The 12,123-nt window shown below is 52.0% G+C and overlaps 1 protein-coding gene across 3 annotated transcripts in view; it reads right to left on the reverse strand.

Annotated features, from left to right (window-relative positions):
• Positions 1–70: 70 nt before the first annotated feature.
• TRPV1 (transient receptor potential cation channel, subfamily V, member 1) overlaps positions 71–12,123 on the reverse strand; it is a 32,356-nt gene continuing 20,303 nt past the window's right edge. For all 3 annotated transcript variants that reach the window (XM_011980405.1, XM_011980404.1, XM_011980406.1), the window contains 6 exons: positions 11,462–11,627; positions 10,989–11,055; positions 6,745–7,067; positions 5,240–5,367; positions 4,647–4,762; positions 71–981 (listed from right to left, as the gene is read on the reverse strand). In XM_011980405.1, coding sequence (XP_011835795.1) covers positions 809–981; positions 4,647–4,762; positions 5,240–5,367; positions 6,745–7,067; positions 10,989–11,055; positions 11,462–11,627 — 973 coding nt within the window. In that variant the 3' untranslated portion in view covers positions 71–808. The remainder of the gene's footprint in view (positions 982–4,646; positions 4,763–5,239; positions 5,368–6,744; positions 7,068–10,988; positions 11,056–11,461; positions 11,628–12,123) is intronic.

Here is a 12,123-nt window from a genome sequence, read left to right on the forward strand (position 1 = left end):
AAAACCCCGTCTCTACTAAAAATACAAAAATTAACTGGGCGTGGTGGTGCTCACCTGTAATTCCAGCTACTCGGGAGGCTAAGGCAGGAGAATTACTTGAACCCGGCAGGCAGAGGTTGCAGTGAGCCAAGATCATACCACTGCACTCTAGCCTGGGCAACAAGAGTGAGACTCTGTCTCAAAAAAAAAAACAAAAACAAAAAACGGCTGGGCATGGTGGCCCACACCTGTAATCCCAGCACTTTGGGAGGCCAAGCTGGGCAGATCACCTGAGGTCAGGAGTTCGAGTCCAGCCTGGCCAACATGGCGAAACCCCGTCTCTACTTAAAAAAATACAAAAAATTAGCCAGGTGTGGTGGTGCGTGCCTGTAATCCCAGCTACTCGGGAGGCTGAGGCAGAAGAATCACTGGAATCCAGGAGGCGGAGGTTGCAGTGAGCCAAGATTGTGCCTCTGCGCTCCAGCCTGGGCAAGAAGAGTGAAACTCTGTCTCAAAAAATAAAATAAAATCAAAGAAAACAAGGGCATAACATGTCCCGGTAGAGACTGACCGTCCACACTGTTTAGGAAAGTGAGTAAAACCTCGAAAGCCTGTTAGGAGATTCACTTGGGACAGGGACAGTTGGATGCACATCACTCCCCATGCTTCCAACACTTCCCACAGCTTGTCCGGTGCAGATCTGGGAACATGCTGGGCAGGCACAGACCAGGCCAGGCTGCTGACAGAGCCCTGGTGCTCCCTCGGCAGCCCCCCGTGGCGGCGGGGTCTCCTAAGGCCCAGCGTGAACAGTGCTGTCTGTGTGAGGTCCTCACTTCTCTCCGGAAGCGGGAGGACTCCTGAAGACCTCAGCGTCTTCTGGCTTCAGGGACCCTGAAAACTGTCGCAGGTGCACTTCCTCGGGCTGAGCAGAGGGCCTATCTCGAGCACTTGCCTCTCTTAAAAGGGGGACCAGGGCAAAGTTCTTCCAGTGTCTGGCTGAAACTGAAGGGTAAAACACTATTACTACCTTGGATGCAGCAAAACAAACATCTCTTCTTGGCCTCCCAAGTCTCCAGATAAAAGGAGGCCCAGGCTGGGCGCGGTGGCTCACGCCTATAATCCCAGCACTTTGGGAGACCCAGACGGGTGGATCACCTGAGGTCAGGAGTTTGAGACCATCCTGACCAACATGGTGAAATCCTATCTCTACTAAAAATACAAAAAATAGCCGGGCATGGTGGCGCATGCCTGTAATCCCAGTACTTGGGAGGCTGAGACAGGAGGATCGCTTGAACCCGGGAGGCCGAGGTTGCAGTGAGCTGAGATTGCACCACTGCACTCCAGCCTAGGCAACAGAGGGAGACTCTGTCCAAAAAAAAAAAAAAAAAAAGGAGGCCCAGGCATGCGAGTGCTTCCTGAGGCACCTGGATTGGTGCAATGTCCTCCTCCCTCAACTGCTCAAAGAGCCTCATGCACTCTGGTTGTTCCTCAAATTCTCTTCCTCCATCCCACCCCGACTTGCTTGCAGCCTCAGGAGAGCCTATCGCCTGCCCCTCTCGGCCTCCATCTCCTCTCTGCCCAAGCGGGAGGAAGAGGAGGTCTCCACAGAGCAACGCCGAGGCCTGTCCCGTGAGTGCCTCAACACCAGGGCAGCTCTGGGTGACGAGCACCCGCCAAAGAGGCAGGATTTGGGGTCCAGGCCCACTGCACTCCAGCCTGGGCGACAGAACGAGACTCCGTCTCAAAAAAAAAGAAAGAAAAAAATTATAAAGGTGCAATCAGGCAACCTCCAACCATCCCCCATCCCTGCCCCAATTAACATGGATGTGTATATCCCTGCCCCTGGGTCAAAGCCTTTCTGAATATCACAGTGAACGTGCAGTGTTGTAAACCGCCAACAATGCCGTGCAAACGTAATACGAATCAACTGCCAAGTGAAACAGCAAATCTCGTCAAAGATGTGGGATGTCACTAAATCAACAAGAGTGACATTGAAAAACTACTCAAATCACACGCAAAGCTATCTTTGAATAGCTCTCTGGCAAAGATAGACCAGTTAACAATTGACAAAGAGATCATCAATAAGCATTATTATGGGATGCAGGGATTGCTTCTAACTAAACTCATAGGAAAATCACATGATCGCAGGAGGCCTGTGGAAAAACCGATGGCGCCCTCGAGCAGTTTTCTAAAAATGAGCCTTTGATAAAATAGATTTTCACTTCCAGCTATAACAGAGTATCTGGTACTGGGCTAGCCGTCCTGCTGCCAACGATCACAAAACTAGGCAACATACACACAGCACGTGTTTTTCAGGGATAGGACATCAGGCAGAGTGAAAAACGGCAGTCCTTCAAGTAACACCCACTTAGCGGCTAAAGATTTTTAAAAACTAAAAATCAAAAAAAGGCCAGGCACGGTGGCTCACGCCTGTCATCCCAACGCTTTGGGAGACCAAGGTGGGCGGATCACCTAAGGTCAGGAGTTCGAGACCAGCCTGACCAACATGGTGAAACTCTGTCTCTACTAGAAATATAAAAATTAGCCTGGTGTGGTGGCGGGCAACTGCAATCCCAGCTACTCGGGAGGCTGAGGTGGGAGGATCACTGGAACCCAGAAGGCAGAGGTTGCAGTGAGCCAAGATCGTGCCACTGCACACCAGCCTGGGCAACAGAGCAAGACTCCATCTCATAAAAAAATAAATAAATAAATAAATAAATAACTGCAATTCCTAAGAGAAGTGAAAATCACAAGGGGAGCCCTATGATCTCCCTAACTTTCTGCCTCGGAACCATTGCCCCAACTACAACGCAGTGAGCTGCAGTCTAAGCAGAGCATGGAATTGCCTTTGAGTGAAAGAGGAAGGAATCAAGAGCTGGGCAACGGAAGCAGCGGGAATCTGTGGATACGAGCCCTGGAGAAGAGGAGGAAAGATTTATGGGGGTGGAAGCCCAGAAGTCTTTGGGGCAGGTGAGTCCCCCACAAGTCCTTGCTAAGAGCTGAGCTGTGCTAGTTCATGAGGGTGATTAGAGAGTGGCTCAGAGGATTTAAAGGGTGTTAAAGACGGTCTCTGGGCCTCTGAGACCCCCAGTACCACTCAACCTTGAACGTCTCCGTCTCATTTTCATAAAGATAGAAAACAGAATAGGGGCCAAGAGGTTCGGGGCCAGGGGACAAGGGGTCAGGGAGGAGGGGACATAGAGTTATTACACAGGCACAGAGTTTCCATTTGGGATGATTAAAATGTTCTGGAAAAAGGCCGGGCACGGTGGCTCACGCCTGTCATCCCAGCACTTTGGGAGGCCAAGGCAGATGGATCACCTGAGGTTGGGAGACTAGCCTAGCCAACATGATGAAACCTTGTTTCTACTATAAAAATACAAAAATTAGCCAGGTGTGGTGGCACGCACCTGTAATCGCAGCTACTCGGGTGGCTGAGACAGGAGAATCGCTTGAATCCGGGAGTGGAGCTTGCAGTGAGCCAAGATTGTGCCACTGCACTTCAGCCTGGGTGACAGAGTGACACTCCGTCTCAAAAAAAAAAAAAAAAAAAATTCTGGAAATAGATAGTGGTGATAGTTGTACAATAATGTAAATGTACTTAATGACACTAAATTGTACACTTAAAAATGATTTAAATGGCAAGTTTTAGGAGATAAATATTTTACCACAGTTTTTTTAGAATTAAATACAAAGTAATTCAAAAACAAAGTGTTCAGGGTTGTAATTATAACTCAAAATTTGTCCACTATAAACTGTGCCTGCTTCATTTTTAAGTGTCCTCAATTAGACATTTATTTAATGTTTTCTATTAAATGTTTACCAGTAACTGTTAAACAGCTTCCTTTCTGGTAATTTTCCTTGGGGTTTTTCTATTTTTTCTTTTTTTGAGACAGAGTCTCACTCTGTCGCCCAGGTTGGAGTAGAGTGGTGCGATCTCAGCTCACCACAACCTCCACCTCCCAGGTTCAACCAATTCTCCTGCTTCAGCCTCCTGAGTAGCTGGGATTACAGGTGCCCACCACCATGACTGGCTAATTTTTGTATTTTTTTTGGTAGAGATGGGGTTTCACAATGTTAGCCAGGCTAGTCTCGAACTCCTGACCTCAGGCAATCTGCCTGCCTTGGCCTCCCAAAGTGCTGGGATGACAGGCGTGAGCCACTGTGCCCGACCTCCTTGGAGTTTTTCTGCTCAAGGCATCCCTTTCCTCTTCTCACCCTCCCCTCTTCTCCACCTGCCCAGCTGTGTCCATGAGTGACAAGTGTTCCCGTCTGCCTGTGTGTGTCCGCACAGCCTCACAGAGCTATGACATCGCATGCACACGTGCAGAGTGAGGAACAGGGCCGAGGAGGCAGGGCAGCCCACACAAGGAGGCGGGGTGGGGCTGGGCTGCATCCCCTGGGGCGCTGAGGACAGGTGCCTGGGCTGGAGATGCTGGCACAGCCGCTTGCACAGGCCCAGTGAGTTGTCAGTGGTGACAGCATGCGTGAGGCACTCAAGTCAGCCCGTGACTATGCGCACATGGCTGACGTCAGGGGCTGCTACAGTGCCCGGGTCCTGGGGCGAAGAGGAACCCGGCAAGGCGTGGGGAACCCGCAAAGCTCCCCCTGCCCAATGCCAGGCCACCAGCCAAGGAGGCGCCAAGCACCGGTCCCTCACGCCTCACCTCTGCTTGACCGCAGGGAGAAGCTCAGGGTGCGCTTGACGCCCTCACAGTTGCCCGGGTCTTCGTTGATGATGCCCACGTTGGTGTTCCAGGTGGTCCAGTTCACCTCGTCCACCCTGCAGGGTAAGGGGTCAAGGCAGCCTGAGAGCTGTGCCCAGCTTCCCAGGCCGAGGGCTCTGCCCACAGGCCAAGCCCAAGAAACCCACCCATCAGGATGGAGACACGGCGGGTCGGGAGGGCAGAGAGGACTTGATTTTTGGACACCATCCCCAAAGATGTGATCTCCGACCACACTGTGAGGCCCAGGGACTTTACACATTGGAGGCCAGGTTCTGACCCTGCTCACTAGAAGACCCCTTCTGGACACCTCGAATTTTCCAGAATTTAGTGTCTGGGCGCCACCAGCCGAGATCGAAGATGGGTCCCCCGTGCACGCCCACGACGGAGCTCAGGACAGCCCCAATGCCCACAGCTGGTGTGGGGAGAGCCCCCTGTGCTCATGACCAGCCCCAGGAGGCCCTGAGGTAGGCTCTGTGTCCACAGGGGAGCCCCGAGGCTCCCAAGCTCTGATTCAGGTGGAGCCTGGGCGTTACCTGAAGCACCACCTGTAGTCGTCCTTGCCGTCAGGTGTGTATCCCACCTGCAGCAGCTTGCCTGAGCGGAAGGCCTTCCTCATGCACTTGAGGAAGCTCTTCTCCGTGTCCAGGATGGTGATGGCTCTCTGCAGGAAGACACCAAGGGCAGAGGAGCTGAGGGGCAGAGGGTGCATCCCAGGGCCTCCCTGGCTGCCACTATCCACCTCCCCAGGGGCTCTCCCAGGCCCAGATGCCTCCGGGCTGGCTGTCCAGCGCCCTCTGTGCTAACTTGGTTTCTGAAGCCTGGCGGGCGCTCTACGCAAGGGGCACAGCCCGGCCAGCCCAGACCTGTGCAGGTGCCACTGGTGCCTGCCGGGCCTGGGCAGGGCAGCCCCAGGGGTGGTACGGAGTATCCCAGACTCTGCCCTGAGGAGCTCACAAGGGGCAACACTGGGTAGGGGCTGAGAGCAGGGCCTCGGAGTGAGACTGCCTGGGCCAGGTCCTGGCTCTGCCACTTACTAGCCATGTGGCCTTGAGTACAGATACCTAACTTCACTGTGCCTCAGCGTCTTCATTCAAAAATTGAACAGTATAGCCAGGCGCGGTGGCTCACGCCTGTAATCTCAGCACTCTGGGAGGCCAAGGCAGGCGGATCACCTGAGGTCAGGAGTTCGAAACCAGCCTGGCCAACACAGTGAAACCCCATCTCGACTAAAAATACAAAAATTAGCTGGGTGTGATGGCAGGCGCCTGCAATCCCAATTACTAGGGAGGCTGAGGCAGGAGAATCGCTTGAACCCGGGAGGCAGAGGTTGCAGTGAGCCAAGATCGTGCCAGTGCACTCCAGCCTAGGCAACAAGAGCGAAACCCCATTTCAGAAAAAAAAAAAAAAAGGAACAGTAATAGAATCCACTTCACAGGACTGTTGTGAGGATTAAATGAGGTCAGGTAAGACAGACAGTTAGTACAGTCCTATAGTCCCTATCATAGAGAAAGTGCTTCTTCATAAGAAAGAAACTTATTATTAGTAGTTAGGGATGCAGGTGTGGCCCACAGGGCTCAGAAATGTAGCTGTCAGGGCCCTGCCTCATGGTAGCTGCTCCCCTGAGTCTGGCCTCTGGTGCCCACCTTACGCCAGGCTCCTCTGAGGTGGACACCCTGTGGGGCTAAGCCCTCCCTCTTCTTCCCTCCAGGACCACCCAGACCACAGCCAAGCACGGTGTCTATAAACACCAGCTAAACTCATCTGACCCTGAGCAAGTGCTGGCCGGGGGAACTTGCTGGAAGCCCGCTGAGGGAGGTGCTGAGGCTGGATCCCTGGGCCTGGCCGGACTTTCTGCCCCCTCCTCAAATCCTGCAGGGCTCATGTGCCCAGTGGGGTAAAGCAGGGGACAGAGAGGCCCACACCCTCCTGGCCTCTCACCACCCCCACCTACCCACCCACCTGCAGCCAGCTGTGTAAGACAGTGGACAGAGCGGCCCACACCCTCCTGGCCGCTCACCACCCTCACCCACCCACCCACCTGCAGCTTCCAGATGTTCTTGCTCTCCTGTGCGATCTTGTTGACAGTCTCGCCCATGAGGGCGATGAGCATGTTGAGCAGGAGGATGTAGGTGAGAATCACATAGGCCAGCAGCAGGATAATGAAGACAGCCTTGAAGTCGTAGTTCTCGGTGAACTCCAGGTCCCCCATGCCGATGGTGAACTTGAACAGCTCCAGGCAGGTGGAGTACAGGCTGTTGTAGGAGCTATCGGGGGGCCTGCAGCCAGGCCCCCGCCACCTGTGTGAGGTGGACTCAGACGGCAGGGAGTTGTTCTTCCCGTCTTCAATCAGCGTCACCACCGCTACGGGGCACGGGGAGGGCGGGGTGCCACTGGATAGAAGCCAACACCCCAAGTCCCCTGACATACACCCTCCTGCTCAGTCTCCGATAACTTTGTGAGAAGTTATTTTTAAAGCATCCCTTCTTTAAAACTAACAAAAAATTTTCAAAGTATATTTTTAAGAACTTTATCATCACCTTCTAGAAAAATAAATAAATATGTAAATCTCTAGTACAATGTGAATATAGCCACCTTTGTTCAGTGCACAACCTGCTTAACCGTACATGTCAGCTCTGGCTCCATACCTGCTTTGTCCCTCACACCCTGTCGGCCTGCATCCCTCAGAGGTCCATTTTGCAACCATGAGCACGGAGCAGCTCAGAGCAGAATGACCTCTCCCCACATTCTGCCTGCTTCTTTGGGAAGTGTGGCCCAGAGTCTGAGGGCCTCTGTAGCAGTTGTGCACTGTGGTTGCTGCTTATCAGTATCCACTAACCCCCCGGCGTAGTCCCTTCCCGTACCTACTGAAATGCAAGGCCTTCAGATCCAGGTGCCAGAGCCTACACCTATTAGGTCTCTCCTAGCCACAGCAACCCATCCCTCCCAGCCAGAGATTCCAACACAAACCGCAGGGTGGGGACAGGGAGGGTGCACCATGTGAACTAGGCAACTGTGGGACTCGGGTGAGCATCAAAGCAGAGTCCAGTGCTCAAAAAATGACGTGGAGGCTGGGCGCGGTGGCTCATGCCTGTAATCTCAGCACTTTGGGAGGCCGAGGTGGGTTGATCACCTGAGGTCAGGAGTTTGAGATCAGTCTGGCCAACATGGTGAAACCTCATCTCTACTAAAAATACAAAAATCAGCGAGGGGTGGTTGCGGGCGCCTGTGATCCCAGCTACTCGGGAGGCTGAGGCAGGAGAATCGCTTGAACCCAGGAGGCAGAGGTTGCAGATGGCACCGCTGCACTCCAGCCTGGGTGACAGAGCGAGACTCCATCTCAAAAAAAAAAAAAAAAGACGTAGACATGTCAAAAGAGCACAGGAGCCAGCTGGAAGGGGCTCCCTGTGACTAATCTCAGACAATTTGAGTATAAAATAAAAGAGGAGGCTGGGCGCGGTGGCTCAAACCTGTAATCCCAGCACTTTGGGAGGCCGAGACGGGCGGATCACGAGGTCAGGAGATCGAGACCATCCTGGCCAACATGGTGAAACCCCGTGTCTACTAAAAAATACAAAAAACTAGCCGGGCGAGGTGGCAGGCGCCTGTAGTCCCAGCTACTCAGGAGGCTGAGGCAGAAGAATGGCGTGAACTCGGGAGGTGGAGCTTGCAGTGAGCTGTGATCTGGCCACTGCACCCCAGCCTGGGCGACAGAGCAAGACTCCATCTCAAAAAAAAAAACAAAAAACAAACAAAAAAAAAGGATAGTCAGGATCATAACCCATTTAACAAAGTGAGATTCCGTGAAAACAAAAGACTGCATGGGGCCATGCTGATACAAATAAATACGCAGGAGTGGGGAATGGAAAGCTCTTCTCCACGATAGAATGCCAGGTCAGAAATGCACAAGAAATGATGGAGTTAGAAGATCATCATGTCCGGGCACGGTGGCTCACACCTGTCATCCCAGCATTTCGGGAGGCCAAGGCGGGCAGATCACCTGAGGTCAGGAGTTCAAGACCAGCCTGAGCAACATGGTGAAACTCCATCGGTACTAAAAATATAAAAATTAGCCGGGCATGGTGATGGGCAGCTGTAATCCCAGCTACCCAGGAGGCTGAGGCAGGAAAATTGCTTGAACCTGGGAGGCAAAGGTTGTAGTGAGCCAAGATGGCACCACTGCACACCAGCCTGGGTGACAGACAGAGACTCCTTCTCAAAAAAAAAAAAAAAAAAAAAAGAGAAAATCATCATTTGGCCACCATGATAGGATGAAGTGATTCAGGTAAGACTCATCAAGGGACGCTAACACTCCTGGGTGAAAGTCTGATGAGAAACAGGCTAGTCACATAGTTTCAAAGCATCTCCTTGAAAAGTATCCATTACGAAGGCAAATATAGTAGTTTTACAGTGGAAAAGTCTGGCAGATCAACCAAAACCAACTCATCGATGCTAACGTCACCAGAAGTGAGACAGACATCATGTGATTTCCAATAAAACACACAGCAGAAGACGTAAGTCGCTTCTTGATATTCTGGACAAAATTGCATGCCTGGCTATAATCATGAGGAAACATCAGACACACCCAAATTCAGAAACATTGTCAAAACCACTGGTCTCCACTCATTACAAATTCTAAGGTTGCAAATGACGAGGGATGACACAGGAACTGCCCCAGATTAAAGGAGACTAAGGCCAGGCGCGGTGGCTCACGCCTGTCATTCTAGCACTTTGGAGAGCCGAGGCGGGCAGATCACTTGAGGTCAGGAGCTCAAGACCAACAAGGCGAAATCCCATCTCTACTAAAAATACAAAAAAAAAAAAAAAAAAAAAAAAAATAGCCAGGTGTGGTGGCGGGCACCTGTAATCCCAGCTACTCGGGAGGCTGAGGCACAAGAATTACTTGAACCCTGGAAGTGGAGGTTGTAGTGAGCCAAGATGGTGCCACTGTACTCCAGTCTGGGCAACAGCATGAGACTGTGTCTCAAAAAATAATTAATGGCCAGGCACGGTGGCTCATGCCTGTAATCCCAGCACTTTGGGAGGCCGAGGTGGGTGGATCACCTGAGGTCAGGAGTTCGAGACCAGCCTGGCCAATATGGTAAAACTCCATTGCTATTAAAAATATAAAAACTAGCCAGGCATGGTGGTGGGCGCCTGTAATCCCTGCTACTTGAGAGGCTGAGGCAGGAGAATTGTTTGAACCCAGGAGACGGAGGTTGCAGTGAGCCAACACAGTGCCACTGCACTCCAGCCTCGGCAACAGAGACTCTGTCTTAAATAATAATAATAATAAATTAATTATTAAAGGAGACCAAAGAAGCATGATAATGGAAGGTAATGCATGATCTCGGATTCTCATTTTCTGATAAAGACATTATTAGGACAAGTGGTGAAATTCAAATAAGGACTATGGGTTAGCTAATAGTGTGGGTCGATATTACCTTCTTGATTGTGATCATTGAACTGTGTTTATGTAAAATAACTTTCTTTTAGAAATACACACTGAAGTATTTCATGGTAAAGGGCTGATCATATCTGCAACTTACTCTCAGTTTTTTTCACACGTGGCATATGTGTTCATGTTTGTCGTGAGCATGTGTATGGGGTAGAGAAAGTGGTAACATAAAATGTGGTAATTTGGGGGGAATCTGGGTCAAGAGTGTAGAGAAGTTATTGGTTCTATTCTTGCAACTTGTCTGAAGTCTGAAATAATGTCAAAATTAAAAGTTGAAGGGCCGGGCATGGTGGCTCACACCTGTAATCCCAGCACTTTGGGAGGCTGAGGCGGGTGGATCACAAGGTCAGGAGTTCGCAACCAGCCTCAGCAACATAGTGGAAACCCCGTCTCTACTAAAATACAAAAAATTAGCCAGGCGTGGCATTGTGCACCTGTAGTCCCAGCTACTCGGGAGGCTGAGGTAGGAGAATGGCTTGAACCTGAGAGGCAGAGCTTGCAGTGAGCCGAGTTTGCACCACTGCACTCCAGCCTTGGTGACACAGCAAGACTCCGTCTCAAAAAAAAAAAAAAAAAAAGTTGAAAAACCCACTGAGCCAAAATGCTACGCGACAGCCACAGCACTTCCAGCCTGGAAAATTCTTACAGCATTTTATGTATCATGTGGCCAGGTTCTGGGGCTCATTTCAGTGTGTCCTCTGTCCACCCTCTGTCACTTGCAGACATGCACCTGCCTACCAGCTTCTCATTCAGCTCCCGGCAGAGCCTTCAGGAGGTTCAGGCAAGCAGGACCCCTGCCCTTCCCCATCCCTGACCAAGCTCATTACCTGTGGAAAACCCGAACAAGAAGACGACATAGACGAACATGAAGCGACACAGGTCTCTCAGGATCATCTGTAGGAGACAGCAGGCTCATTAGAGCCGAGGCCAGGTCCGGGAGGAGCTGAGGGAAGGACCGGGCCGCACCGGCCTGGGGGCGCATCTTGAGAACACGCAGGAGGGTTTGCTTTGCTGGTTCTCCGCTGGGGGGTCATGAGGGAGTCACCCACCCTCCCCCCATAGCCTTTGTTCTGGTCGGGAGATGGAGGCCTGGTGTGCAGAGGGGTCAGGTTTCAGGGGATCCCCCTACACACACCTGGGCCAGGGCTAGATTGCTTGATTCTTGGAAAACGGGCTGGGGGCTAAACCAGCCCCTTCCCAGGCAAGACAGAGAGGATGGGCGGAGTTCCTGGGACAGCATCTTACCAGCCCACGAGGTGAACGGGCTCTGAGGAGACCCACTGGGGCCCCGGGCACCCACCTTCTCTATCATGACAGCGTAGATGCCCATCTGCTGGAAGCCACGGGTGTAGTAGAGCATGTTGGTCCAGCCCAAGGCCAGGGAGAACACCATGGAGGCCACGTACTCCTTGAGGTGGCTGAAGTACAGCACCACGGTGGCCAGCATGAACAGTGACTGCAGAAAGCTGAGGGCGGAGGGGCAGAAAGATGTGTCTACAGGAACCCGGGAGGCCTGGCGCCCCCAGAACAAAAGGCCGCAGGCTGCTCAGAGGACCAGACTGCAGGCCACGATAGGAACTAGGGTTGGGCCGTCCTGCTTCCTTCAGCCCAGGCATTCTCCATGGAAGCGGCATCATCCCCAAGGAGCAGAAATTGGCTTGGTGAGGAGGTGTGCAAAGTCTCACTCTTTTTATGTATCAAGCACAGATATAAATATAGTACATAAAGGCCAGGTGCAGTGGCTCATGCCTGTAATCCCAGCACTTTGGGAGGCTGAGGCATGCGGAGCATGAGGTCAAGAGTTCGAGGCCAGCCTGACCAACATAGAGAAACCCCACCTCTACTAAAAATACAAAAACAAACAAAAAAAATTAGCCAGGCATGGTGGCGTGTGCCTGTAATCCCAGCTACTCAGGAGGCTGAGCCAAGATCGCGCCACTGCACTCCAGCCTGGAGGACAGA

Source organism: Mandrillus leucophaeus, unplaced genomic scaffold, assembly GCF_000951045.1.
Source record: "Mandrillus leucophaeus isolate KB7577 unplaced genomic scaffold, Mleu.le_1.0 Scaffold212, whole genome shotgun sequence".
Classification (NCBI taxonomy): domain Eukaryota; kingdom Metazoa; phylum Chordata; class Mammalia; order Primates; family Cercopithecidae; genus Mandrillus; species Mandrillus leucophaeus.